At 31.2% G+C, this 27,182-nt stretch overlaps 2 protein-coding genes across 5 annotated transcripts; one reads left to right on the forward strand and one right to left on the reverse strand.

Annotated features, from left to right (window-relative positions):
* Nucleotides 1-6,452: 6,452 nt before the first annotated feature.
* LOC137824314 (flowering locus K homology domain-like) lies at nucleotides 6,453-13,183 on the reverse strand. Of its 4 annotated transcripts, none has more exons than XR_011083234.1 (9): nucleotides 12,641-13,103; nucleotides 10,662-10,763; nucleotides 9,670-9,891; nucleotides 9,129-9,187; nucleotides 8,946-9,037; nucleotides 8,722-8,851; nucleotides 8,120-8,182; nucleotides 7,252-7,328; nucleotides 6,453-6,730 (listed from the first exon to the last, which is right to left on the reverse strand). XR_011083234.1 is itself a non-coding variant. In XM_068629895.1 (9 exons), the coding sequence occupies exons 1-9, from the start codon at nucleotides 13,043-13,045 to the stop codon at nucleotides 6,776-6,778; spliced, it is 1,140 nt and encodes a 379-aa protein (XP_068485996.1). In that variant the 5' UTR covers nucleotides 13,046-13,183; the 3' UTR covers nucleotides 6,453-6,775. The 4 variants fall into 4 exon arrangements, 2 of the variants coding, with proteins under 2 accessions (XP_068485996.1, XP_068485995.1); XR_011083233.1 differs by having other exon boundaries at nucleotides 6,453-6,782; XM_068629895.1 differs by having other exon boundaries at nucleotides 6,453-6,782; nucleotides 8,722-8,834; nucleotides 12,641-13,183.
* Nucleotides 13,184-17,515: 4,332 nt separating this feature from the next.
* LOC137823989 (uncharacterized) lies at nucleotides 17,516-26,217 on the forward strand. Its single transcript, XM_068629395.1, has 15 exons — nucleotides 17,516-17,705; nucleotides 18,196-18,901; nucleotides 18,974-19,286; nucleotides 19,374-19,520; nucleotides 19,615-19,703; nucleotides 19,822-19,914; nucleotides 21,266-21,392; nucleotides 21,939-22,003; nucleotides 22,079-22,253; nucleotides 22,768-22,959; nucleotides 23,053-23,100; nucleotides 23,766-23,912; nucleotides 24,056-24,138; nucleotides 25,097-25,212; nucleotides 25,856-26,217. The coding sequence occupies exons 2-15, from the start codon at nucleotides 18,297-18,299 to the stop codon at nucleotides 25,936-25,938; spliced, it is 2,283 nt and encodes a 760-aa protein (XP_068485496.1). The 5' UTR covers nucleotides 17,516-17,705; nucleotides 18,196-18,296; the 3' UTR covers nucleotides 25,939-26,217.
* Nucleotides 26,218-27,182: the final 965 nt, after the last annotated feature.

The following is a 27,182-nucleotide window of genomic DNA, read 5'->3' on the forward strand; positions in this document are numbered from 1 at the left end:
TTATATGAACTCAAATTAAGTTCTAATAAGACTGAGTCGCGCTCATATAAATCAAGTGAATCGAAAAGGTTAAAAAAAATTATTTAAATTATTATTAACTTATATTTTTAAATAATGTGAAATTATTGGGATGATCCCATAACCAATTGAAAAAATGTCTCCTTTTTTAATTTTTACATGCGATTAGCATAAAAATTACCCTAAAAACATTACTTACTATCTCTAAAATAATCTTTACTTAAAAACTTGTTCTAACAAAGAAGAATATCTCTCAATCAGAACATCTAGTTAAACTCCGACATGGTCACTTAATCGTACCCTTAAGTTTCATGGAATCTAAGGAAATGAGGGGTTGTCCATGTGAAAAATATTCCGACGTCAAGACAGTAAGAACATAAAATATAATGAGTATAGTGTAAAATATGAGTTGAAATTACTCTTTATGTTGTGTGTATCTTGTAAGTTGTTTTCTTTCCCTTATATAGGATAGTGTTCTCCTCTTTCTCCTTATATCTAGTCTTATTATTGACTTAATTCAGTAATAAATGTTGTCTCCTCCTATTTAAGACTGATTATCCACGATCCCTTGATTTGCGCTGATACGATATTAATGTCCTTAAATATGAATATCGGTCGGCAATTTGTTTACGTACTATACGAGGTTCAGACTCCTAACCTTAGACATAAGCCAATGAGGCTAGAAATCAAGTTTACTCTCACGATCTCCAATCAACCTACATATCTTTTAACATCGGATTCGGCCCATAACGCTACAAAACTCAATAAAATTATTTAACTCCTTTATCGTCAAATTTAAAAAATCCAATACCTTTTCACTTTCTAGTACAATTCTGTGTGAATTTTAAAAAAAATTACAACTAACTTCACATATTTATATATTAATTCTTAATTTTTTTTCTTGAGTTAAGGTCATGTTCTGTATAGAGTTAAACATTCTTTAATGCTGAAATAATGAAATCAAAGAAGTAATTTATAAGTTTAAGAATCCCATTAATCTTGTACCTCATTTGACTAATTAATTGTCCCTTCTTTTATTTGAAGTTCACCAAAATAATATTGGGTAGTTGTTGACAGATATTATTTACGTGGTGCTTTGGATTCTGACACATCATTGGATATGCATATGATGTTCTGGAAACACTTCTCAACCCCTACCCATCCCTCATTTATTTACATTCTTTTTTCACTTCTTCTCACCTTTCCCACGGATTTTACAATCATACATCTCTACAAACAAAACCTCTCTTTCTTTCTTTTTCTGCACCTTTTTTATTATATCTATCAACTTTCAGAAAACCAGAAGGAATTTTTTTATAAAATTAAAGGAGAGAAACAGAGAATTTACATAAAATAAGAATTTAGATAACATACTCAGGTCCCTTGTACTCTGATGCATGCATATTGTGTACTGCCCAAAACTAGTTAAAATAAAACATAATTAAGTGAGAAAAATATATGAAGTAGATTAGATAAACTCGACAAAATTGTTAGAAGTTTTGGCAAAAACATACACAATTGATTAGAAGGTATTCAAATTTAAAATAAAACAGTAAGAAGTAAGAAATAAACTTTAAGTCTGATTTAATTTTATAAAATTATTTTATAAAATAAATTTTATACTTATTTATATATTATAAAAAATTTTATCACTAGTTGATGTGAGATTCTCAATTCTTTCAAATCGAAACCTGTCAAATCGAAACCTGTCAATTTGTGTATATCGAAACCTGTCAATTTATGTATAAGATTATATATTTAAAATTGATTTGGTAATAATAGTAAAATGATAACAAACTATTGTTAAAATAAATTATATATAATTTTTATATCATATTAAGAATGAAAATTTAAAGTTAACTAATTTTATAACATGATAATATTTACATTAATATATATATATATAATATAAAATGTTGTTACATTTAATGAACTGAAATTTCCGAGGTATTGTATAGAATTATTATCTTGTCTAAGAAAAAATATATTATCTCTTGTTTTAGAAAAGTATAGGTTTTCATTTTCCGTTTCCACATTATGTATTTCCATGCAATTAGTATCATTGACTTCAAAGTCTCTTTTGCAACTGCCGGTGTTTCTCGAATTGGACAACTCATTAAAATCACAAAGGTTATGTAATACTAATATTGTTGTTTAGTAGTACCACGATTTAAAGGTTCAACGTTATTAGGTTCGGGTTAAACTCATCATAATTAAAAATATTATATATTTTTAAAATTATGTACGTATGGGAAAAAGAGATACTTCGTGTCTCTTTATATTTGAAAAAATCAACTATAAATGCTAAATAATATATAATGGATGATATGCAGTATGATGTGAGAAGAGATAAACAATTTCACTGTCTCTCTGTAGTTTACTTAGTAAAAATTAAAAACAAATGACAATGAAATATAAATAATGTACCATGTTTAATGTGTTGTTAGAGGAAATAAGTGATGTAATTACAGGAGAAGAAGGGTGAGAGAAACAAAACTAAATGAATAAAATAAAATTTTGACAAAAAAATAATTATATATGCTGATAGTTCAAGAGGTAAAATTGTATTGGTCGTATCGTCCATACGACACCTAAAAGTTTAGCACCTGATCAAGACCTATTGACTAAAATCATTACACCTAAACAAAATATTAATATGATTCAAAATTCTAATTGGTCCCAATTATAAAGGACATATGATAATCATAGAAAGAGACACAGATTTCAAAAATAAAGTACGTCATCATTTAACGTTATTCTTCATACTAATAACATCGAGTGTCAAATACCGAAATCTTACTTGAACGTCGAATTTCTCTTAATTTTAAAGAGAGAAAAAATAAAACATAAAAATTGTGTACACTAAAGAAACTTAGTAATATTAATAATGTGGTATAAATTTGAAAGAAAATTAAAGTTAGGTAAAATTTTAAATTAACATAAAATATCACATTATCACATGTCTTGTACGATTAAAAAAACACAACAAATATTAAATAACAGCAATGCAAATGATATAATATTTTATTTTTAAAATTATTTTGAATTAAAATTTAGAAAATAAATTAGCAAGCAAAATCATTAAAAAAAGTAAAGCTAATTTTTTGGAATTTGTTCTTACGTATTTTAAATGTGTTTTAAATTTTTTTTGTTTCATAATTTAATGTTCCTAATGAAACATAGACACTCATCAAATGTGGTTGATACACGTCACGTAATCTCTTCACCCAACTCTCAAACCTTCCCATCCTAATTCATTTCACCTTATTTAATCATTTTAAAAAATATATATACTTTGTTTAATTATGATTTTGTATTTTAATTATTTTTTATTTATGAAGTCAGGTTCATTGGAGGGTAATTTAACAAAATAATAATAATAATTGAAGTTTATAAATTAAATGATATCAAATACTCGTTTGATTGGTAATTATTACTTTTTTATGAGTTTGGAAAAAATATTTTACATATTATCAATTAATTCGTGATAGGACCAAAACTCTCCCCATATTAGACATCACGTTATTTTCAAGAATAATTATTAAAAAAACTACTTCTCATCCTACTCATTTATTTATTTATAGTTCAATAGTTGCAATGAGTAAATAACTTTAACCATTGCATTTAAAAAAATAAGATGGATCATATTTTTTTTAAAATAAAAATTTTCATGTTAATCATTATTATGCAACTTCACATCTCAGTTATGCTAACACCTCAAGTATCATTTGCCAATAACTATTATTAAAAAAAACATTATTAAAAAAAATACAAAAATATGGGAGACTATATCAAAACTCTTATGTTAACAAAAGTTATACATAAATAAACTATATCTATTCATAGAGTTTTTTTGTTTTTTTTTTAAAATAAAAATTTTCATATTAAGCATCAATATACAATTTAACATCTCAGTTATGCTGACACCTTAAATAATAACAATCATTTATCATATATAAAAAAAAATATTATTAAAAAAAACAAAAATATGGAAAAACAACACCAAACCTTATATGTGAACAAAAACGATACATAAATAAACTATATCAATTCTTAAAGAATTATAAGAATAAACTATATGGTAACCTATTATACCAATGAAAATATTCTATCTGAATAAATCCTAAATTAATCAATTTATTTATACTTCAAGTTCCTCACATATAAAAACAATAATAAAAAAATCACCCTCATTTTTATTTGAACTTGTAAAAATATATCCTTCTATAATTAGATTTTTTTTCCATACAAATTGTAATAATAAAAAAAAAGAACTCATTCTTAGGTTTTTGATTAGTGATGGAATATTGTGGCGCGTGGGTGTTTGGTGTTTTAGGGAATGGAAAATCATTAATGGGGAGTGGACTAAAGAGGAGAATACAAAATTCCACGTTTGGCGAATGGTATGAGGTTTATTGAGTGAAGAAAGCTGGAAGGTTAATTCATTTACCTAATTTGTTCCTCCAAACAACTCCTAATAAATGTTGTTGTTGTTTTTCGTAATTTGAAAATAAAAAAGAAATGGTTTGAAATTGGGTGTTGAACTTTCTTCTTCAAATAAATATTTTCAACTATGAAATGAATTGCTTGGTTGAATGGAAATCTAAGAAGCCGGATATGTGGTTCCAACCAAGCATTACATTTAAGCCTTCTTAATGCCAAAATCATCATTCCACGTTTCAGACGCTGCAAAATACTTTTCATTTTCTTTCTCTCTCACACGCATTTTATAGCCAAAACTGAAAATAGTAATATAAGTATACAGTGAGAGTTTATCATTTTTTTTTATTGTTAAATGATTAAGAATTAAATTAAATATGACTTTTTTTCTTGTGTTTGGTATAGATGAAGAAATGAAAAGGAAAGATAAAACTCAGATGGGTTAGAATTAATAAAAATGAGTTTTCTAAATGGCGTATTAGGGTATTTTTTATTATTAAAAATAAGTTTTTCGTGTTCAACACACCGTTATTTATTAGCAGTAGACATTATTAAGAAAGGAAATAAAAGGATTGTGGATCCCACATAGAAATATGTCACTGCTGAAAAGATGGAAAATGAAGATGTTGGAAAAGGTAACCAGAGACTATAAACTAGAATATGATTTTTTTTTTCTGTTTCTTTTAAATTGCATATTTTTAAAGAGTTTTAAAATAATACATTTATAAAGTTATCTTACACTGTCCTTTAATCATAAATTTAGTTTATATTATTTTTAAATTGTGAAGGTAATAAACTAATTGTAAAATTGGTTTGAGATTATATAACAGTGTAAGATTTACATATAACGTCTTTTTAAATTCACTTTATTTCTCTCTTTTTTCTTATGTGTTTTACTCTCATCAAATGCACCTTCATGGAAATTTTGTTAAGAATGAGCAAACTGTACACATGACAATTTTTTTATTTACGTCCCTTAAATTTTAGGTCAAACTTAAACTATTTCAAAATTTCTTCGACTTTTAATTGCTAAAAAAATTTGAGGTTAGTGAAATAAATTAATATTTCATACTATCATAAAAATTCTGTAATTGTTATATCTCTGTTTAATTGTGAAACATTTAAAGGAAATACCTAAACCTCATTCGATAAAAAAAATTGTATTCACTAATCCAATGGGGGATAGCACTAAGCCATTTTTTGCTTGAACAGAAATGAAAAAAAAGAAAAAAAAAATTACTAAATGCAGTCATCCATATTTCTATTTACGAAATACATTAATCTGTCAACAAATGCAATTTATAAATTTAAGATGAAAAAATGTAAATTCGGAACATTTGTTTTAAGAAAATCATTTTTCTTTGATACCATATAATTTATGTCAAACAATAAAATAATATTACTTAATTTTCCATTTTAAGAAACTATATAAAATACTATCAATTTTAAAAACATTGTTTAAAACAAATATTCCAGAGAAAAACATAGTCACACTTCCATGCCCTGTCCTACGATATAACATTCATATGGCTCTCATTGCAGCTATTTTTTTCAATCAATCATCAGCATCATCATCATTATTATTATTACTAGTAAAGTTAAATACGTGACACATCTCAACAAAAATTTGACATAATTAAAATAACAGCTAACACGATAAAATAGGAACAATTACCAAAATGAAAAAAAAAAGTACTGCAACGGATACGATGATAAAAGTAAAATTGTAAAAAATTATAACATGCACTTTTCATATTAAGTATAGATACATACATAAAAATAGCAGATTACGTAAGCATGTACATGTAATGTGAAGCAGAAGATGCCACGCCATTGAAATGTGACGACATAAGAAAACGAACAAAGCCCAACGAACGTGACTCAGGCTCCTCCTCTCTTCGAATTTATGACAGTTATTTATTAAAATCAACAAAGAGCTGAAGTCATTTTGGATATTTATCACTATTAATATACCAGAAAATAAGATGGCATAATACCACTCGAAACTCGTGAGAGCCATATCAAAAGAAATAAACATTACATTTTACACAAATTCATATTTATGTAAAAAAAAATTATATACCTTCAACTAAGAACAATTGATACGGTACAAGCTGAGAAAAGTCTAAACAACAGCAACTGAACATCCACTAAAACAAATTATATCCATCAAACACATCTTACTAACACAAATAAGCCCCAGGTAAAGCAACAGAGCTGGATTCAGATCAGGAACTACACATTTTGACTTTCTTGGTGTCATCTCTGGAAGCTGAATAGACCACAAATCTTTTAAATTTTGGTCCTCTGATAAAAATTACTCCCTATATTTTACAAACACGCAAATTTCAATCATTAAAATATGGTTTCCTATTCTTTTCAAATAACTAGTTCGCCTGAATAAACGAGTGGATATTCAACAAAAAATATATATGATCCCAAGTAAAAAACTACTAAGAAACAAAATCTTACTAAGTATACTTAAGCAACAATTTGCGTTGCAGTTTTCTGCTCATTAGTAGGGGCACAAAAGTGTAAGACAAGAATAGTTCACTTAAATTTATTGAATCTCGGACTGAACTGAAGTAATAAATAACTTAAAATAATTTAAAATTTAATCCACAATGCACACTTAAAGCAATTTTACACTAAATGAACTATAAAATGCCACCTTTTAAAATGGGTTAAAAACTTTTACAGAAAGATCTTAATTATTACAATGGCCTGGGCGTTCCTTGTTTACTGGAAAATTTTACGATTTGAGTGGACCCAATTCATAAGGAAAATACTTACGCTGACTGTTGGGTGCCAGTCTGTTGTATCAACTGAGAGTATATATATTCATCAACTCTCTGTTTTGCCAAAGCTACCTGTTCACAAAATTCAAGCTTCAACATGCAACAGTTTAAATTCCACGCTAGTAGGACTTGCATGTTATATATAAAATATCCGATTGATCTAAGCTTATATCAATTTTGGTTTCAGGGAAGATCCCAGACCAGGGAAAAGGAGGCCATGGACAAAGACGCACATGATTTGAGAAGTTCCCATATTTTGAATTGTTTTGTTTGACGTGTGGCACAGACAGACCTTTCCAAGTGTTCGAGTTTCAACAAGGATTATTCATCAAGGACAAGGATGAAGCCTAGCATCATGTTGTTTTCTCTTAAGAAGCTACGACTGCATAACACAAGATTATATCTACCCCCACCCACCCAACTGACCAAGAGGAGGGTGCCACTGGATATCTCTCCCACTTTCACAAAAGAAATGAACATTCCGCATTTCATGGATGTAAGAAACTGGAAATATAGAGTTGCTAACTGTATGATTAATTTTATTCAATGAATAATGAATGATTGTTCATAGGCACTACTAAAATAGACATCACTTGATGGGATCTGAACTAAAACCATGCTGGGCTAGACAAGTACAGGTAAATTTATAAATTTTTTTAATAGTAGACTGTTGAATGTCAAATCATTTCCCACAGTTCAGGCAAAAAAACTCCAAACCGGTAGCAAAGTGATAAAATCCACCAGTCAAACAGATAAATAAAATAGAAAACAGCGACAATAATAACAAAAATATGTCTAAAACATCAAACGTATACTATTTTTCTTCTAGAAACATTAAAAGGCCAAAAACCAATAAAGATCACCTGTTGAGCACTACCACCAAATTGAATTTGTCTATGCTTTTGTTCACCCTTACCGCCATAAACCTGCAACATTTTCCAATGAACGATACAAGTCAGATGCAAATTAGTTCAGGGAATTTATGTAAAAAAATAATTTTACAAACCACCATTTAATATACATTAAAATAACCCAAACTTTAGATATTTCAAGAATATAATTATCTTAACAAAATTTGATTTCTCAATATGTTGGAACAGATCAAATCAAATCATATACAAACTATATGCTGTTTAATAAAAAGTTTAATGTAGTTTGAAATTCAAGGGTTTCCATACTAATTCAAGAAATGTAGAATGTTCAATTCTCTTGGTATTTTGGTAACTGACGTATATTTTTTATGTATGGTCCCTATAATCACAGAAGCCCGGCATTTATTTTGGTATCTGTGTCAATATCCAACAATTGTAAGTCTTACGTGGTTCTACATACAAATGTGAGATACAGGGGTTTTGTTTTTATGCAGAAAATAGTATACTAATAACTAAACATGAATCATAAAGTAAATCCTTTTGTAGGACATCGACTATCTATGCTTCAAGCTGGGAGGAAGTATAAGATTGACCTTGATCATGGCTCCCGACTCATTTCTGATCCTTGATATGTTTGAGCCACACCGGCCAATCAATCCACCAACCATCGTTTCCGAAATCAGCATCTCGAATGTAACATAATCAACTGCAAGATTGGTTGTCCTAGAGATGAAGTGATTGTAAGACAATATTCAAAACAGATATAACTATTAAATGGCAGTCAAATGTTGTTCTAATATAGAAAACATTAAATAACCTGAAGTTGGGTCAAGATATGGTTGGGATGGTCGAATTGAAGCATAATTGTATGTTGGGCTAATTGAAATCACTTGTCTTGGTGGATTTTCCCTGTACAAAATTTGAGTTGATATATAGGTTAGGCAAAATGACAAACTAACCAGGTTCAAAATTAATATATGACACAAGTTCACCAGCACACCTTAGTTGACAACCTATCTCGTCCAAAGCCTTCATTACAGAAGGAACATCTCCTGATAACTAATTTCAACAAGAATGAAGATTACAATCCAGGTTTCCAAAGTAAATTTGAAGCAGCATCAGAAGAATATGTTGACAAGAATGGCAGAGCAAAGAAAACAGAAAAGCATAATTCAACCCTCAAAACATCTGCATGCTACTTGTTGCGCATGAATAGAACTTAGGACTACGGCTTGAACATAAACACACTAAAACTTGATACACAGAAGAGCAGGTCATTCAACATCATGCAAGCATTATCTTGGGAAAATTACAAACAATTAGTAAACATTGCTATTATGTTGGTCCATCTGTAATCATCACAGTACATGAAATTTGAAAGAACAAACTAAAATTCCTTGCCATCTTGGTTAAAATATCCAAGTCAATATATATATATATACATGGTGAAAGCAAGGTGACACTGAGTCACTGATAAAAAGTGTTTCCGAAAACCAAAATTCTTTATTGCAAAAATTGATGAGCATTATTTTAGACATCACCTGCACTACTCTGTCAGATTCATGGGCAGAAGCACATAAAGGTAACTGATTTGGTGCAAGAACAGTAATAGAGGCGCCAGAAGAGTCCCTCAATTTCTCAATGTTTTGACCAGACATCCCAATTAATCCACCTGCCTGGGACCCAGCAATCAAAAGCCTAATTGTATTGGCAGCCACATGTCCTGCAGCAACTTTTGACAAATCAAGACTGCTATCATCTTCCTGTTATATGGAAGCATTATCAGTGCCTCTCAATAGCAGTGACAAACAGAAACAAGACCCAACAGGGCCACATGAATATTAACAGAGGTACATGATATCTCAAAAGTGGAATAGAAAAAACTAAAGTGGCCACATACGTAGAAGTACAAGAAGATAAGCAAGGAAAGACCCCTAACTGAGTTTATAATTATCTAGCGTAAAAATGTATATGATGCATAGATACAGGGACATGTACTGTTTTAAAAATAATACTATACAGGGGGTACAGCAATTTATCAAATGATATAGCATATATGCATATTTTATATAATATGACAAGGCATATCATGTTACATGCATTCGTTACAAAAATAAATAAGTGTTTGGTTTGGCGTGTTAAAGTATATTACATATAAAGCTATTAATGTTCTTTTGTATATAATGTTGAATGCCTTCCAAGGATTCTTCAGAACAATGTACATATTTCAACTTATTTCTACCTGTTCAAACATCTGCCAAAATGTTCCAATTTTGTTTCTCAAAATTGAAGGAATAGAGGCACGAGTAAATTATAAGGCAAGCCTTTGTGATTCAAGTTTCAAAGCTAGAGAAAAAATAAATCATATTTCAAAATCAAAACAAAACATCAACCACCCTGGTTTTTATAATAAATTATGAAACACAATAAGAACATAAGCAAGAAAAATCACAACAAAATTCAAAAGGTCTTCTCAAATTAAGAATATTACACAGAAAGCATGTGAACCAAAAATTAATCAGGACCATCTTACCTTTAAAATTAAATGGGCTATTTGCTCAAGAGCTTTCTCTGCATCAGTAAGCTTTTCATCGTTATCCTTAGAGCTAATAATGATAACCCGCTCTTCATGTCTCTGCCCGAAAGGAAAACATTAGATTGGATTCGGTAAACACCAAAAACACCAATTAGCCTGAATAATAACTGAACATATTTATTTTAAATATAAATTTAAGCACTTCAATCAATATATATTAACCCGTCACTAATAATCAGCAAAACTGAATGAAGTTTATAGCATTTAATACACACCTGAAAATACAATATCCAGATTAGGAAAAGGATAAGGATTTTTTTTGGATCCTAGTAGGCAAGACTTGTGTGGGAAAAATAATTTGCATATCATCCATGCCTTTATAATGGCAGTTTCAGTAGAAAATACTAAACAATAATAGGAAAAGCACTTTCTTTTCTATGTTATCAAACTCCAGCATTTATCAGAATCGAGACAAAAACAGTTTTGACAAGAGTGGACATACATCAAATTTTACAATGCAAGGCAACATTACACTTCCAACTTTCTGAAAAGAGTTGTAGCTGAGATATCAACTGCCTTAGATTACAATCTAACCAAAAGGGTAGGATTTTGTCTCCCCGCACTAAGCAGCACCCATTTGTTACAACAACTAAATTGCAACTAAAAAGGATAAGCAATTACGCCTCAGTACCTCTATCTTAATTCATTAACTTAATTCCTGACAAGCCCCAAACACAAACTATATACTGAAAATAGCTCTACCCGAAGTAGTCCTCACATTTTTTTTTTCTCAGCTCAGCTAGTAAATGTGTTTTAGCGTATCAGTCAAGTTGAACATCCAAGCCCTTCCCTCCTACATTTTGCAGTGGAATATGTAAAAGGTCCGCCAATGGCAGTGTAATGGCTTTCCAAACACACCCTAAACAGATGCCAGAAACAGAAAGCACTAATGTACCAACAAACCCCAAATTAGATGCAACAAGTAGAGTATTAATAATACAATAATTCAATTCAGAACAACAGTTTTTTCTTCTTCTTTTTCTCGAGCAGTTCCTCAGTCGTCAAACATACACACCATAAAATGAAAACATCAACAGGCCCCAAATTAAATACTTACAAATAACGTAAATAACTCTTGTGTTATTCAATTAGTATTATCAGGTTTTTCAAGGAGGGCAACAAAACTCTCTCACTTCATAACTTCTATTGCGAAGAATATTGTTTTTATGAGTTTTCAAATGATGCACCAATAAATTAATTTAATCTTTAATATTACTATATAACAAATATCATAATTTTTTCAAACTCAGGAACCAAAGCGAACAATGTTAAGGCATACAGAGCTAGTATTGGAGAACATGAAAGTTAAAACCAATTAGCTATTAAAAAATGTATTCATTTTACTTTACTCTATCGAAACTTGTTATTTTCTTGTTGACTGAATCCATTTAGTTCTTTCCTTCCACAAATTCATACAAAACTTTAAAGTTCTATAAAAGTCCAAACTAAAATATCTTAATCATAAAATCACCGAAGCGAACAATGTTAAGACATACAGAGCTAGTATTGGAGAACATGAAAGTTAAAACCAATTAGTTATTAAAAAATGTATTGATTTTACTTTACTCTATCGAAACTTGTTATTTTCTTATTGACTGAATCCATATACTTCTTTCCTTCCACAAATTCATACAAAACATTAAAGTTCTATAACAGTCCAAACTAAAATATCTTAATCATAAAATCTGGTAAGTCATAAAATCCGTACAGTCTTTTAAAATCCGACAAACTCCTTAGAACCGGGATAGGCTTTTAAAAATCCAATTCAATTCAATTCACCCTCGTAGATTAGTTCTACCGAATATGTGGATTTACACTTAAAACACCAAAAATGAAATCCCCTAATTTGTTGTCTCTCTATGCTACCACACGGATTCTTTTTACTAGTGAACGAATAACGAATAAAAGGAACTTACAGCAATAGCGTCAGCGATTTTGATCGTTGCTTTGGTGTCTTCTCGAATCCGCTGTATACGGCACCCTTCCTTCCCGATGACCTTGCCGATCTGGCGCGAGGGCACGACGATCCTGAATATGACGTCCTGCCCCTTGGCGCGCTTCGCCGCAGACTGCTCCGTCGCGGCAGCGGTGCCGGGAGCCTCGTCTTCGCGCCGGCGCTTCCCGGAGGATGCGGCGGCGGGGTCGTGGACGGAAAAGGGAACCTGGAGCGGCATGGGTAGAGGCATCTGCATCTGCATGGGTAATGGCATGGGCATCTGCATCTGCATCTGCATGTGCATGGGCATTGGAACCTGCATGGTAGCCATAGGGTTCTGCTGAGGGACCATGGGGTTTATCGGAATTTGACCTTGCTGCGACATCGCTGCTACTTCTCTCCAAGAGAAGAAGGTATCGGAGTGCGAAACAGAAACACCTTCTCTTCGAAAGCAAAATATAGGGTTTTGTTTCCTGGAATTACCAACTTGCCCTTGGTGTAATGTTTCATGAGGAAACGAGATAAACTCAATAATACTTTCTCCCTAAAACATTCTAATATTAAAAATATTATTAAATAAAAGTTAAATCTAAAAAATGTATCATAAATTTTACTTTAGTTTTTTTATTTATTTTCCATCTTGAATTTGGTTCCTTCATTTCTAAAAATCCAATTCGATCTTTCCGGAGAGTGTGTTTTATTGAATTTCGAAAGACTCTTTTGCACCCGATAAGCCAAATGTATTTTAAATGTTTTTTGAGAACAAAAATAAATTAACTGTCTTTGTATAAATTAAAATAGGACGTAAAAGAAATAAGAGAGTATATCATAAATAAGTAAAAGAAACTCATATTCGAGTTAAAAAAATCAAAGAAACGCATATTCAGAATAGTATTTTCACTCTTTTTCCTTCCTAGTAGCTCATCTAGGGATTGCAAAAGGTTGTTATACAGCCTTTGAAAAAAAAAATTACCAAGAAAAACTAAACATAAATATTTTTTTAGATAGTTATAAATAAAATATAAAAAAATAGTTATTTATATCTATATATCTATATTTCTTCTTCATATTTATATTTTAAAGAAAATTCTTCTTTAAAATCGTTTTTTTTTCATAAATATTTTTCCATTTTATCCTTACATTAACATTTTATTTTATTTGGATTATTTCATCATTTTGTAATTACTAAAACAATTGACAGAGCACTTACTTTCCTTTAAGCATAATAAAATTTCATTTTTTATTTAATCTATTGCAATGTGACATTTGTGTCCTCATAAAACCAAACTCATTTTTTAAAACTTTTTTTTTTTACTTTGGCTATTTCTTATGAATCACAAATTTGAAAATCAAGACTTTAATCACTACACTACATGTGCCCCAATGATACACACTAAAACCAGTCATCGATTGTCTTTAATCACTATAGGTGCCCCAATCACTTTCACAAAAGGCTTTTAAATGAGCATAAATGTTGGAAGAGAAAAATAAACCAAGACTCGTAGCTCCTTCAATATATCTAAGAATTATAATTGTTGCATTATAGTGAGCAATTGCAAGCTTAGCAAGAAATTGAAAAAGGTGTTACACAAAAAAAGGTTATGTCAGGTCGAGTATTAGTGAGATACATAAGTCTTCAAATCAACTTTCTGTAGGCTTAAACATATGTGAAATGAACACTCCCAATAAAAGATAATTTTGCATGATTATAAATTGGAGTAGGTGCAAGTTTGCAAACTAAAAGACATGCATCTTGCTATTTCAAGACCAAGAAAATATCTTAAATTCTCAATATCCTTAATCTTGAATGTTTGATTCAAGGCGTTTGATTAGCTCAGTCTCCTCTTTATCATTTTCTGCCAATATTATATCATCCACATATACCAATAATATAGTAAAGGATCTTTCAGAATAATTAATGAACAGTGAATGATCATTCATAAATTGAGTACATCCCGCAGAAAGCAAAAAATATGACAGTTTGGAAAACCACTATCTGCTAGCTTGCTTAAGGCCATATAAAGTCTTTTTTAATTTACAAACTTGTCATGGTTGAATAGAAGTCAATCCGGGAGAAGCAACCATGTATACATTTTTTTTCAACTCTCCATGTAAAAAGGCATTGTTTATGTCTAATTGTTTCAATTCCCAATTATAAATAGAAACTAGAGAAATAAGCAACCTTATGGTGGTCATCTTTGCCATTGGAGGGAAAGTATCAAGGTAGTAAATTGTATCCCTTTGTCGCTAGCCTTGCTTTATACCTTTCAATTGTCCCATGAGTCTTTTATTTTATTTTAAATACACATTTGCAACCTATGGTAGTTTTGTCCTTAGGCATAATAGCAACCTTCCAAGTTTGATTTGACTCTAAAACAAATATCACACATTGTATCATGTTTCACAACTTCAAAATAAGTGTTTGGCTCAACATGTGAAGAAATAGACATAACAAATGATGTGTAAGAAGGTGATAAATTGTTATAAGACAAAACAAAATTCAAAGGATATTTATCTCTTAAAGATGTATTGAAAACGTTAAAATGACAATGATAATCCTTTAAATACTTAGGTGTTCTTTTATTCTTATACTCATTATGACAGACTGATCTAATTCAGAATTTTGTTTTATGTCATGATCTTCATTGAGAGTTTGGTCTATATGGGAATAAACTTATTTTGGAACCTCGATGTTGGACTCACTGTTGTTATTATTGTTATTTTCAGCATTATCACAGGTGCAATAATGACTTGTGATGGCTGACTCGAACAGGCTGACAGTAAACAAAATTTGATCATAAATGTTAGGACTCTTAGTTTTATTGCTAATATCTTGAATCCTTTGATACGAAAAAACATTTTCATAAAAGACAACATCTCTATGCACACAAAAAATCTCTATATTGAATATTTGAATAGAACACATCCTTTGTCCTCCTTTTAAAACCAATAAAAACACATTTTGATGCCCTTGGATCAATTTTTTTTTTCTTTTGTTTGTTGACAAAGTGCTAGCATAACACAAAGATCCAAACATCTTTAACCCCTTAAAACCTATTGCAGTTTTGTAAATCATTGAATGAGGAGAAGAATAGAAGAATAATTTAAAACATGTGTTAGAAGCATATTTATAATATGCACAACATGTATCACAAAGTATGGCCAATAAATTTTGGGTAAATGAGATTGTATCATGAGAGCTCTTGCTACATTTAATACATGACCATGTTTCCTTTCAACTATGTTATTTTGTTATGGAGTATTGACACATGATGTTTGATGCATTATTCCTCTGTTGACAAATAAATTAGTCATGAAAATTTCAGTCTCGTTATCACTTCTGATTATTTTTATTGTTGTCTCAAATTGTGTTTGAACAAAAACAAAATTTTCCAAAGTCTTGACAACTTCAAATTTTTGTTTTAAAAGAAAGATCCATATGTACCTCGAATAGTCATCAACTATGGTAAAAAAATATTTATGACCATGAATTTATGGTATTGAGTATGATTTTCATACATATATACATGAATCAATTCAAAACATTTTTTAGATTTAGATGTACTAATAGGAAATGAAAGTTTTTTTTGTTTTGCAAAATGACAAACATCACAAACAATTGATTTGTTATATTTAACAAAAGAAAAATTAGTCATTATAACATTAATACATTTGTTAGAAACATGTCCTAAACGAAAATGTCAAAGGGTTTCTAGATCACTAGCACGAACATTAACAATATTGATGGTATCTGCATATTTGATGAGTTTGATTTCAAGTTTTTGATAAGATGGGATCCTGGGTGTATAAAGTCTATCTTGCATATTAGTTGAACCAATTATTTTCAAAGAGTTATTGTCCTCAATGTGACAACCATTGGAGTGAAAGGTAAGAACACAATCAATTTTGCTACTGAAAATGTGGTCAACAACTTTATCATTAAGTAAATATAGCAAGCTCTGATACCATATTATAAAGTGGATTTTAAACCTAACTCAACCTTATAAAACCGATTTATAAGGTGAGGTTTGCACCCACTTATATACAATGAAATGTTATAATCTTTAGTCGATATGAGATTTCCAACACGCCGAGAGTGACAACTCGTGCGTGAGACAACATATTATAGGTGATCTGATAACGGGTGACCTGGTCAGTTTAACAAACTTTCGCTAAGTTATGTTTGAGATTACTAATACCATATTAAAATATAAACGGGATAAACAAAAGAGAAAAAAAAAGAAAAAAAACATGAGAATAAATTATTCTTCTATTTTATTTTAAATATATTTCAACTCGATGATATGAACCTAGACCGAGAAAAAAAAACAAAAAAAAAACATGAGAATAAATTATTCTTCTATTTTATTTTAAATATATTTCAACTCGATGATATGAACCTAGACCGCATTATTGAAAACCAGTTATAACACTATTATGATTAAAATAAAATATTTAAAAATATAACAACTGTTGTAAAACAAAACATATAAAGTAAATTAAAAAAAATTATATTAATTTAACAATTATTATATATAATAGTAGTAATAAATAAAAAACATTAATCATAAAAAGCAATTATCCATAGTAAAAAATGTTCTGTGGATATAGAATAACTTTTGAAATTAAAAGAGAATTTCGTTAGAATCTGTTAGAAAAGTTTAACTTTCAATATTCAATCACTTAAAAGTCCAAAATGTTCAATTTATTTTCTTCAGAGAATAAGGATAATGATAAAATACATGCACAGTGGAAAGTAAAATAAAAAATAAAAATGCTGAATCAATGGAAAAATTGGAAACTCCCAGAAAGTTGTTTCCTTCTTCACCCAATCCTAATAATAATAATAATAATAATAATAATAATAATAATTATGATTTTGGAAGCATTATTATGATTTTCTTCCATAATTATGCTACTATTGAAGAAGCACATTTTCTCCCCGGTTATCGATTGAGCTCTGTTCCACGCTTCTCTCCAGTTACCGAGCACTGGTAATTTCGCCGTGAAAACGCCTCTCTTCCTGCGGTGTTCTCACAGCGACGGTGCGTTTCGTTTTCGATTAGCTGAGCTTGATTCGGTTCGGATTTCTGCTAAATTCAAGGAGAATGAATATTTGTTGTTGTTTTTTTCAGTGGACACTGCGTTTGCGAGTGCTCCAATCGGTTAAATTGAAGAGTTTTTTGAACTCAAACGCATAATATGCATATGTTTAGCATGTTCTGTGTCCTAGTAGTAGTTCTAGTAGGTATCCATACTATGAAAAATGCTAGAATGCCAGGTTTTTTTTGCCTGATTTTTCTTCTTCTGAATTTAGCTTTAAATTTATCAGTCTATCACTAATATGAAAAGTGCGTGTTTGGATTAGTTGATTTTGTAGAATTAGTTGCTTTTTTTGTTCTAAACTTGTTGAGATAGTTTTTGAAGAAAGAAACCAAAAGTAATCTATGACCAAACGTGCACTTCTGTTACTGTTGATGAATTGCATAATGTGCTTCGATGAATAATAATTGCTGTTTGACTTACCCTTTACAGGTGATAAATTTCTGCACTCTATGTATCATTGACATCGAACCATTGAATTATTAAGCGTTTTGCTTGGGGAAAACTGACATCAGTGCCTGGAATTTGTTGTCATGGCTTCAAGAATGATTTTGAAGAAGAGAAGGAACCTCTTCTTCAACCCCCTATGTAGTCAACCTAGTCGCATTATTTTTGGATTCTCGGGTGCTGGGCATGCTGGGTCATTAGAATCTAGTGAGTCAGAAGGTTTGAGCCGGTTTCCCTTCTCTTCATCTGCGACTACAGAACGTGTACAGGAAAACAAATTATTTACTGTCAACAAAGATGATCTAGCAGCTTGTGCAGCTTCAAGATTTGTCTCGCATAATTCGTTTAGAGTTTCAAGTTTTGGATTTAGATCGGACAAAACAGAGTTAGTTTATCTTTCCAGGTTGGGATGGGTATCGCAATGTACGCGTCATATTTCCGGAGCTGCAACTGATCAATCTGGATTGGGTAGCAGTAATAGGGGAAGTGAACGATCAGCTCCTAAACAGAAGAAGGAAGCTTCACCAGAGGAATGTGATGAAGCTGTAGAAGGATTGAGCACCATAAAGGCAAAAGCTAAGGCTAAACAATTGCAAGAAACACAGAAGAGTGTTGATTCTATTATAAAAAAGTTATGGACTAAGATTTTAGGAATTGGTCCAGCTTTCAGAACTATTATGTCAATGAGCAGGTTAAAAATTTTCCACCTCTTGTTTTTTGTGTTATAATTTTTGTTAGACTTGTCTGATTTCCCATCAACTAGGGATGACTGGGCAAAGAAGTTAAGCCATTGGTGGGATGAATTTAAATCTATGCTGCAACACTACTGGTTTGGTACGAAACTACTATGGGCTGATGTTAGGATAAGCTCCAGATTAATGCTGAAACTTGCCGGTGGAAAGAATCTTTCTAGAAGGGAGAGGCAGCAACTCACAAGGACAACAGCTGATATTTTCAGGCTAGTTCCATTCGCTGTATTTATCATAGTTCCATTCATGGAGTTATTGTTGCCAGTATTCCTTAAATTGTTTCCCAATATGCTACCATCCACTTTCCAGGACAAGATGAAAGAACAGGTGATATTATTATACTCATCAAACAATACATGCTTGACTACTGGTGTGCTTTATTATCACTCAATTTTGGGAAGGCTTAACTTGTAGGAGGCGTTGAAAAGAAGGCTAAATGCAAGAATAGAATATGCCAAGTTTCTTCAAGATACTGTAAAAGAAATGGCAAAGGAGATTCAGAATTCACAAAGTGGAGAAATGAAGAAGACAGCTGAAGATCTTGATGAATTTATGAACAAAGTCAGCGTGCTTTTCATGATATAGATGCTTTACATCCCCGTATACGTGTAACATTGATATCATTATGTCTGTATTTATTATTTTATTAATGTAGGTCAGAACAGGTGCCCGAGTTTCTAATGATGAAATCTTAGGATTTGCAAAGTTATTTAATGATGAGCTCACCCTGGATAACATTAGCAGGTTGGTGTTTCCACCATTGCTTATGTTAAACAAGTTGTGTTCTCCAATTATTACTCTCATACTTTGGGATCCTGATATTGTTATGAGCATGCTTTTTGGCTGTGAAAATGGAGAACAGGCCTCGCTTGGTAAATATGTGTAAATATATGGGCATCAGCCCATATGGAACTGATGGATACTTGCGTTACATGCTCCGCAAGAGATTACATGAGTAAGATTAATCATTTATTTATCTTTCCTCTCTGTTTTTTTTATGCATAGCTCATTGGCTCTTGTCTGGTTACTTTCATTTATGATTTATCGTAAAAAATTTCTTTGTACATGGCTGTTTAGGTAAGGATTTTTTCAATTGTGTAGATTTCTTATATTTGTTACCAATGTCTGAATGTCTGCCTTCTCGTTGACTTCTTTTTCAGTCTCAGTGCATAATCCAATTGTAGGAAACAGAAGAACACGCGGTTCTTAACTTATGTTAGTTTTTAGGGGACTAAAAGTAGTACATTATTTCCTGATTTTTTTACCTTTCTCCCATCATTGGGTAGTATTCGGTTAGAGCTGAATCAATGGCTCTGGTGGAAGTTCGAATGTTAATTTAGTGGGAGAAAGTAGTGCATTACTCTTATTGGAATTCAAGGAAATTAGATGGCTATGGTCCTTTATATTAGTACATATTTACATTGGAATGTGTGTTTTCATTAAAAGGTTCAAGAATTGATTTTCTAACTAAAAAAATCCTTAAAATATAAATATAATTGATGTGAGACAAACAATTTATTTTTAGTGCATCCTCTTTATGATTTCTCTCCCTTACATGGTAAATTGTAATTCCACAGGAACTCTATCGAGCTTTTTGTTTTCATTGGTATCCTAATTCCTTGTTATACATCACCTTTCTTATAAGGTTTCTCTCGGTCTTTCCTTCTTGTTGATGCATGTCTGGCTGTCACTTGATGACATCTTGTGTGTACCAGTAATTTGTGGATAGGTTGTTTGTGTGTGAGAGCCACATAAGGAGGTAATAGGCCACTTAGGGGACACAGGATAGTCTAGGGAGCTGCTCATCAAAGATGGTCTGTGTAGAATAGGATTTTTTTTTCCAGGAAATGAGATGCAAGTCTATTTTCCCAACTTAGGTTCAGAATGTATCTCTTGACACCGTGAAAGAGGACATCAAGAGACATGGAAAGATGGAAGAGGAGAATTTGTGAAGGGATACATTAGCCTTATATCCATTAGGGTCTTTGTATATATGTATTATGCTAACAAATTAAGGTCAAGTACATGTATAATACAACTAGTACAAGCTTTACCGAATGATGTTCAATACATGCTAACACCATTACTTTCAATAAAATACGAAAGGAAAAAGAATAGGTCACTCCCTTCTACAAATGAAGAAAAGAAAGGGGAAAATGGGGAATTCTGCTTAGCATTGCACACTATGCTTGAAGATTTATGTGCTTTCAACACTACAGTATTTATTTTACTAAATTACCATATTCAGTCGATTGCCTCATTGATGTTTTGAGGGTCAATAGGTATAAATTGTTTGCCTTTGGCAGGATCAAGAATGATGATAAACTGATTCATCTCGAGGGTGTTGAATCTCTTTCGGAAGCAGAGCTTCGTCAAGCTTGTAGAGATCGAGGATTACTTGGATTGCTGTCAGTGGAAGAAATGCGGCAGCAGGTTAATCATAAATGTTTCAGTGCAATTTGTGCCCTTGAACTCTCTTAACTCTGTTAACTTAAAATGTTGGTATTTTTTCTGAACAAGAAACTGGTCATAATTCTTATCTTCAGAAGTAAACAACAATAACAACATAGCCTTTTTCCAATACTCACTATGTGGATCAAAAATACCCTAGCGTTTTATTATGAATCATGTCTTTAGACAAATCTTTGACATCTCTAAATCCTTTGTAATGGTTTTGCCAACAGTTTTTCTCAGTTCACTCTAGTAATAGCGTTTCCCCTCATATGATCTATTCTCCACACATGTCAAATATATCTCAAACAATTCTCAAGACTCTTGAATGCTATTATTGTGTTGTATGCATAACAAAATAATGTCTTAAAAAATAAGGGTTGTTGGTGTAGCTCTTAAATGCAAAACGAAAGGCATTTGCATATATAGTTGGAACATGAAAGACATTTCTTAATCCTGAACATAAACCTCTTCATATGGTGGTATATTCTCATTTGGGGAGATGTAAATTGCAATATTTCTTTGCAGCTTAGGGACTGGCTGGATTTGTCTCTCAACCATTCTGTGCCATCTTCCCTCTTAATTCTTTCTAGGTATCTTAGTATTTTCTCTGTTTAAATATTATATTCTTAAGGATTTGCTGGGAAGTTGTCTCATTCTCTCTGTAGGGCATTTTCTGTTTCAGGAAAGGTCAGACCAGAGGAAGCTGTTCAAGCTACACTCTCTTCTTTGCCAGATGAGGTTGTAGATACTGTTGGGGTAACAACTTTGCCTTCTGAAGATTCTGTTTCAGAAAGGAAGAGGAAGTTGGAGTATCTTGAAATGCAAGAGGAGCTAATCAAGGTGGATTTTTTGTATTATGGATTTTGTTATTAGGGATATATATGTTATGGGAGGGAGCCATGGGACTGTTGATTTAGCCTTAATTTTAGAGTAACCATGTTAAAAGATATGCTTTATTTATACCTATAATTTTATGTTAAAAGGTTTGCTTCATTTCACTGTAGTTTTGTGAATAATTAATGGGAGGAACATAAGAATTATAACTAAATAACTTATTTATGCTACTTAGGTATATAGTGAAGTCTTCTAGTAAGAAAAAGAGAAAGAAAGATAGGGTAAAGATAAATTTATTGTGAAAATCTGCCAAGTCATCTATAAAAAATGAATTTTCATGTAGAGTATTTCCTTTTTCATTGCATTTTTTGGAGCACACTGTAATCAATCATCTAAGAGAAATTTCCAATGCTTGTCCTCCAATGAACCACCATAAATAATGATTACTTCTTGAAGTTGCTTGGCTATTGGTATACTTGTTGCTCTGATTTGAGATTGATGGGTGCAAAATATTTAATAGGAGGAGGCAAAGAAAGAGGAGGCTGAGCATGCCAAAATGGTAGAATCTGTTAGTACTGAAGAGGATTTGGTTATGAAAGAGAAGGTTTCGTCAACCAAACAAACACAAGGAGAGGTAAAAACAAAGACATTGGATAAACATGACCACCAGTGGGAGCTCAGTCGTGCATTAGCTGTTTTAGCATCAGCATCTGTAAGGATTGGTAGTAAATTATTTTTAATTTTTCCACACTTTGTATGCACTGATGAATGCTTGGACTTATTCTTTTGTCTGATAAATTTTCAGTCGGTGAGCAGGGAACGTGAAGAGTTTTTGAGGCTTGTTAGGAAGGAGGTATGTAGATTTTAGAATTCATATTATATTTCATATTCTTGCAACTGAGTATTATTGCTCAGTGAATACTTTTTGGGCATTCAAAGGAAAGTGAAATTTCAATATATTTTGGATGTAATTTAGTATGTTTCTACATTCACATCATTTAACATTGATTTGTTGAAAATTAATTTGCTAGATAAAATAAATGCATTTTTGTCAAAAACTTAGAATTTAACATTTGTCACTATTTTTCCATAAAAAAAATCTGTAGTCAAAATTCATTTCTTATTGCCATTGTTGTTTGATAAAATATGCTCAAAATGTCTTCTCTAGCTTTATAGAGAGGGAGGCTTTGCTGCATGTTAGTCTCTAATTTGACTGATTCACCTTCATGTATATTATTGTATCTGTGTTTACACTTACGGTAGGGTTATGGGCTTATAAGATGATTAGGATAAGCCAGGCCCACAGTGCGTGAACACTCATTTTCTTATGGATTTTAGGAAAAAATGCTTTTTTCTCTAATAATCATAAAAAAAATTGTTTCCTGTTTGCAAAGATTTGAAGAGGAAATGGTGAAAAAAGGAATTGAAACAGAAAACGTTTTCTTAAACCAACTAGCTATTAATCATGTCCAGGTTCTTTTACATATAAAGTAAACAATTTAACCTACCATTGTACAGATGGAGCTTTATGATAGTATGGTAGGGAAAGAAGGTACAGAAGGTGAGCAAGCAGCTATGAAGGCCTATAAAGCTGCAAGGAAGGAAAGTGATGGTGCTATTGAGGCAGCTATTAGTGATAAGGTTTCTTCAGCACTTGTTGACAGGGTAATTCTATGACCTTCTAGTTTCTTTAGATGCCACTTTACAATTGAAAAACAAAGGAACAAGGCAGACATCTGTTAATCATTAGCTGAATTATATTCTGAAACTGGAAATAGCTAACAACAGGAGTTTCATATGTTTCTCAGGTTGATACTATGCTCCAGACGCTTGAAAAAGAAATAGATGATGTTGATGCTAAAATTGGAGACCGTTGGCGGTTGCTTGACAGGTTTTTTCTATACTTTCAAATTATGGTTAATTGCTTCTATTTTCTTTATGCAATTTATAAAATATGTAAATACGGTGTTTTCTAATTAATGGCGACTAGCTGGACATAATAGCAGAATTCATAAAGGATACCATTGTAGGGGAAGGGGGAAATTCTCATTGTTATATGGGAGAGCCCATGATACAATAAATTGCTATTATTTTTTTAGTAATGGCCTGCTCTGAGTAAATTTAAGAACGGACTCATAACTATGATTGCTACTAGTTATGGTAAATACTTATCAATCAATACTCAATTGGCATGGAGTAGATAACGGTTATATCAATTGCAAATTTATTTGTTATTAGGATAAGATATCTATTGGGATGACAGTAGGACAAAAACTCCAACATCCCTGTTTAGCTGTTTCTTTTAGTTAATCAAGCTCTCTCTCTTATATAGAAAGTCGTGGTAAGATCAAAGAGTCTCAACAATCAGATGATATCTCAATTCTTGGAAGAAAATATTCTGAAATTGCTCAGCGAGCAGATTTTTGACCCATCTGCCACAGTTATAATATCCAACAATCACTGTACTCACCCCCTTCATAAATCAAGTAACATGTTACTTGTATCATAGTGGCATCATAATTAAGACTTTCTAGGCTAAAGGCTTGCTTTAGAGCAGCAGTAGTTCGGTGACATTGGTTACTTTTGGGGTGAAAAATTACGAAAACATCTGATCTGAAATCCAATTGTGCCGATTAGAGTTTCAGTATTTGATGTTAGCAATGAATGAAAACCCTTTTTGCCCGTTCCTCCTCCTAGAAACAAATTTGTCCGAAGTATTTAATTCATTTAGAATGTGTAAGATTTAGTAAGCAGATACATGGATAAAGTTTTTTTCCCCTTATTTATAAACCTTTATGACTAATTGTTGGAAATAAATGGCATTTAAATGTTTAGTCATGTTCTGGCAGGGATTATGATGGGAAAGTGACACCCGAGGAGGTTTTATCTGCTGCTATGTATCTGAAGGACACTCTGGGCAAAGAAGGAATTCATGAACTTATCAGCAATCTTTCCAAGGATAGCGGTCTGTTCATGTGCCATTTTTCTTCTTTTTCTTATACTGCCTCAATTGATATCAGTAACGAATGTCACTCAACTCAATTGCTCTCTCCAGTTAATTCAAATAAAATTTCTAATATAAAAACACAAAACATCACCTAATGCAAACTTATACTTTCCTCTTTATCTTCTTTCTTTCCTATTTTTTGCTTCCTTGATATCATTTTTGGGATCCACTTGACAGCTCCTGAGAACACCCTTATTTTCTGTTATTTGTAACTAAAAAAATAAGCTGTGTACAGCATGTAGCTCATTAGTACAGCTAATATAGCTATCTAGGGTTAATAATAACAACAATAATTGAATAGCTATTATCCACAGCTTCATTAGTAGTTTCTAAAACCATCCTGCAACTTCAATGAAAAATTCCTTAACAATTTAAAACAAGTGTCATTCTCTAAACAAAAATGAAAGTCCGGCACCTTCCATGCATGCCATAGTTCTCTAAAATTCTTTAGAATTCCATTGTTCAATACTATCTTTATTACTTATCTATGATAACGCCTAGAGGGTTATATATTGTATAGTATACATGTCATCCAAATTTGAAAATTAGTTCAGCTTCCAGATTGACTGCTACTTTTTATGCATTTTCTTTATCGTGACAGATGGGAAAATATTGGTCGAAGACATTGTCAAATTGGGCACCAAGAAAGAACATGTCGATACAGAGGAAGTAGGAAGATCGTAGTATTATTGATTGATGTTGGTTAAAGGCTCTAGTCGAGTTCGACATCATTTTATGTATGTATGCAATTGTGTGTATTTTTCTTTTAAATATAACAGTAAAGATGGGATTATTAGTTTTCTGTAATGAACAGAGCCCCTCCCTTCCCACAAAAAGGTAAAGCAGGGTACGGATCTTTGTATTCTTATTCAATAAGGTTAGAAAATACACAGCACAGACTAACTTCTTCGTGCAAGAGAAAAATAACAAAAAAATAAATGAATGAATTTCTTTACAAATTAAGATTAGTTCATGCCACTACACTGTCAGTGTGTCTTCTTCTTCCCCGCTGCATGTTTAATTTCATCTTCATTCTTCACCACACTCTTTGAAAAAAATAAGGAGAAAGTAAAATGTTGGGTTTTAGTTAAAAGTTTGATATGAAAAGCTCATTTCAAAAAGTATCTCATGTTTTGAAAAGTTTCTTTAAGAAATTCTGTTTTGAAAAGTTTCTTTAAAGAAATTCTGTTTTGAAAAGTTTGTCGAAAATTTGTTCTGAAAAACATGATTTAGAAAACATTTCATATATTCTAGAAAACTCATATTCGAAAACATCTCATGTTTTTAAATGCTTATTTGGAAAGGATCTCATATTTTCCAAAAATCTTACTTCATAATTTATGTTCTGGAAATTATGAAAAACTTGTTCCGAAAGATTTTCAAACCAGTAATCCAGAATGCATCATTAGAATGGTCATTTTAAAATTATGGGGTTCAGTTAGAAATTATGGACTTCTGTAAGCAAAAGTCGTTAAATTTCTGTACATGTGGTCTTTTTGAAAAAAAAAAGAGTATAGCTATAGGGCTTGGGCTTGTTTACTTTCATCATTTTCTATTTTTTTTTTCCAATGAAAATAGAAAATAAGAAAGGAAGATGTTTGATTATAATTCTTCATTTTAAACTTTAGCAAGTGAATTCATATTTTTAAAATACTGAAAACAACAATAAGTCCCGAAGCACTGAATTGCATAGAATTAAATTATTTCCGTAAAGTTATTACTCAAAAGTAAATTTGAGGTGCAAATCATTTATTTACAAATTTGAGACTCTTTTTAAAAAAAATGGAGAAATAAAATCATAGTAAATTGGCATCAATTTACATAAATGTAAAATATATATAAATTTAAAATGTAAATAGTAAAATTGAAAAAAATTAAAAGTTCAGAATAAAATTCAAAAAATTAAAATTTTTCTTGTAAAATTTGTA

The sequence above is a fragment of the Phaseolus vulgaris genome, chromosome 8 (genome assembly GCF_000499845.2).
Source record: "Phaseolus vulgaris cultivar G19833 chromosome 8, P. vulgaris v2.0, whole genome shotgun sequence".
Classification (NCBI taxonomy): domain Eukaryota; kingdom Viridiplantae; phylum Streptophyta; class Magnoliopsida; order Fabales; family Fabaceae; genus Phaseolus; species Phaseolus vulgaris.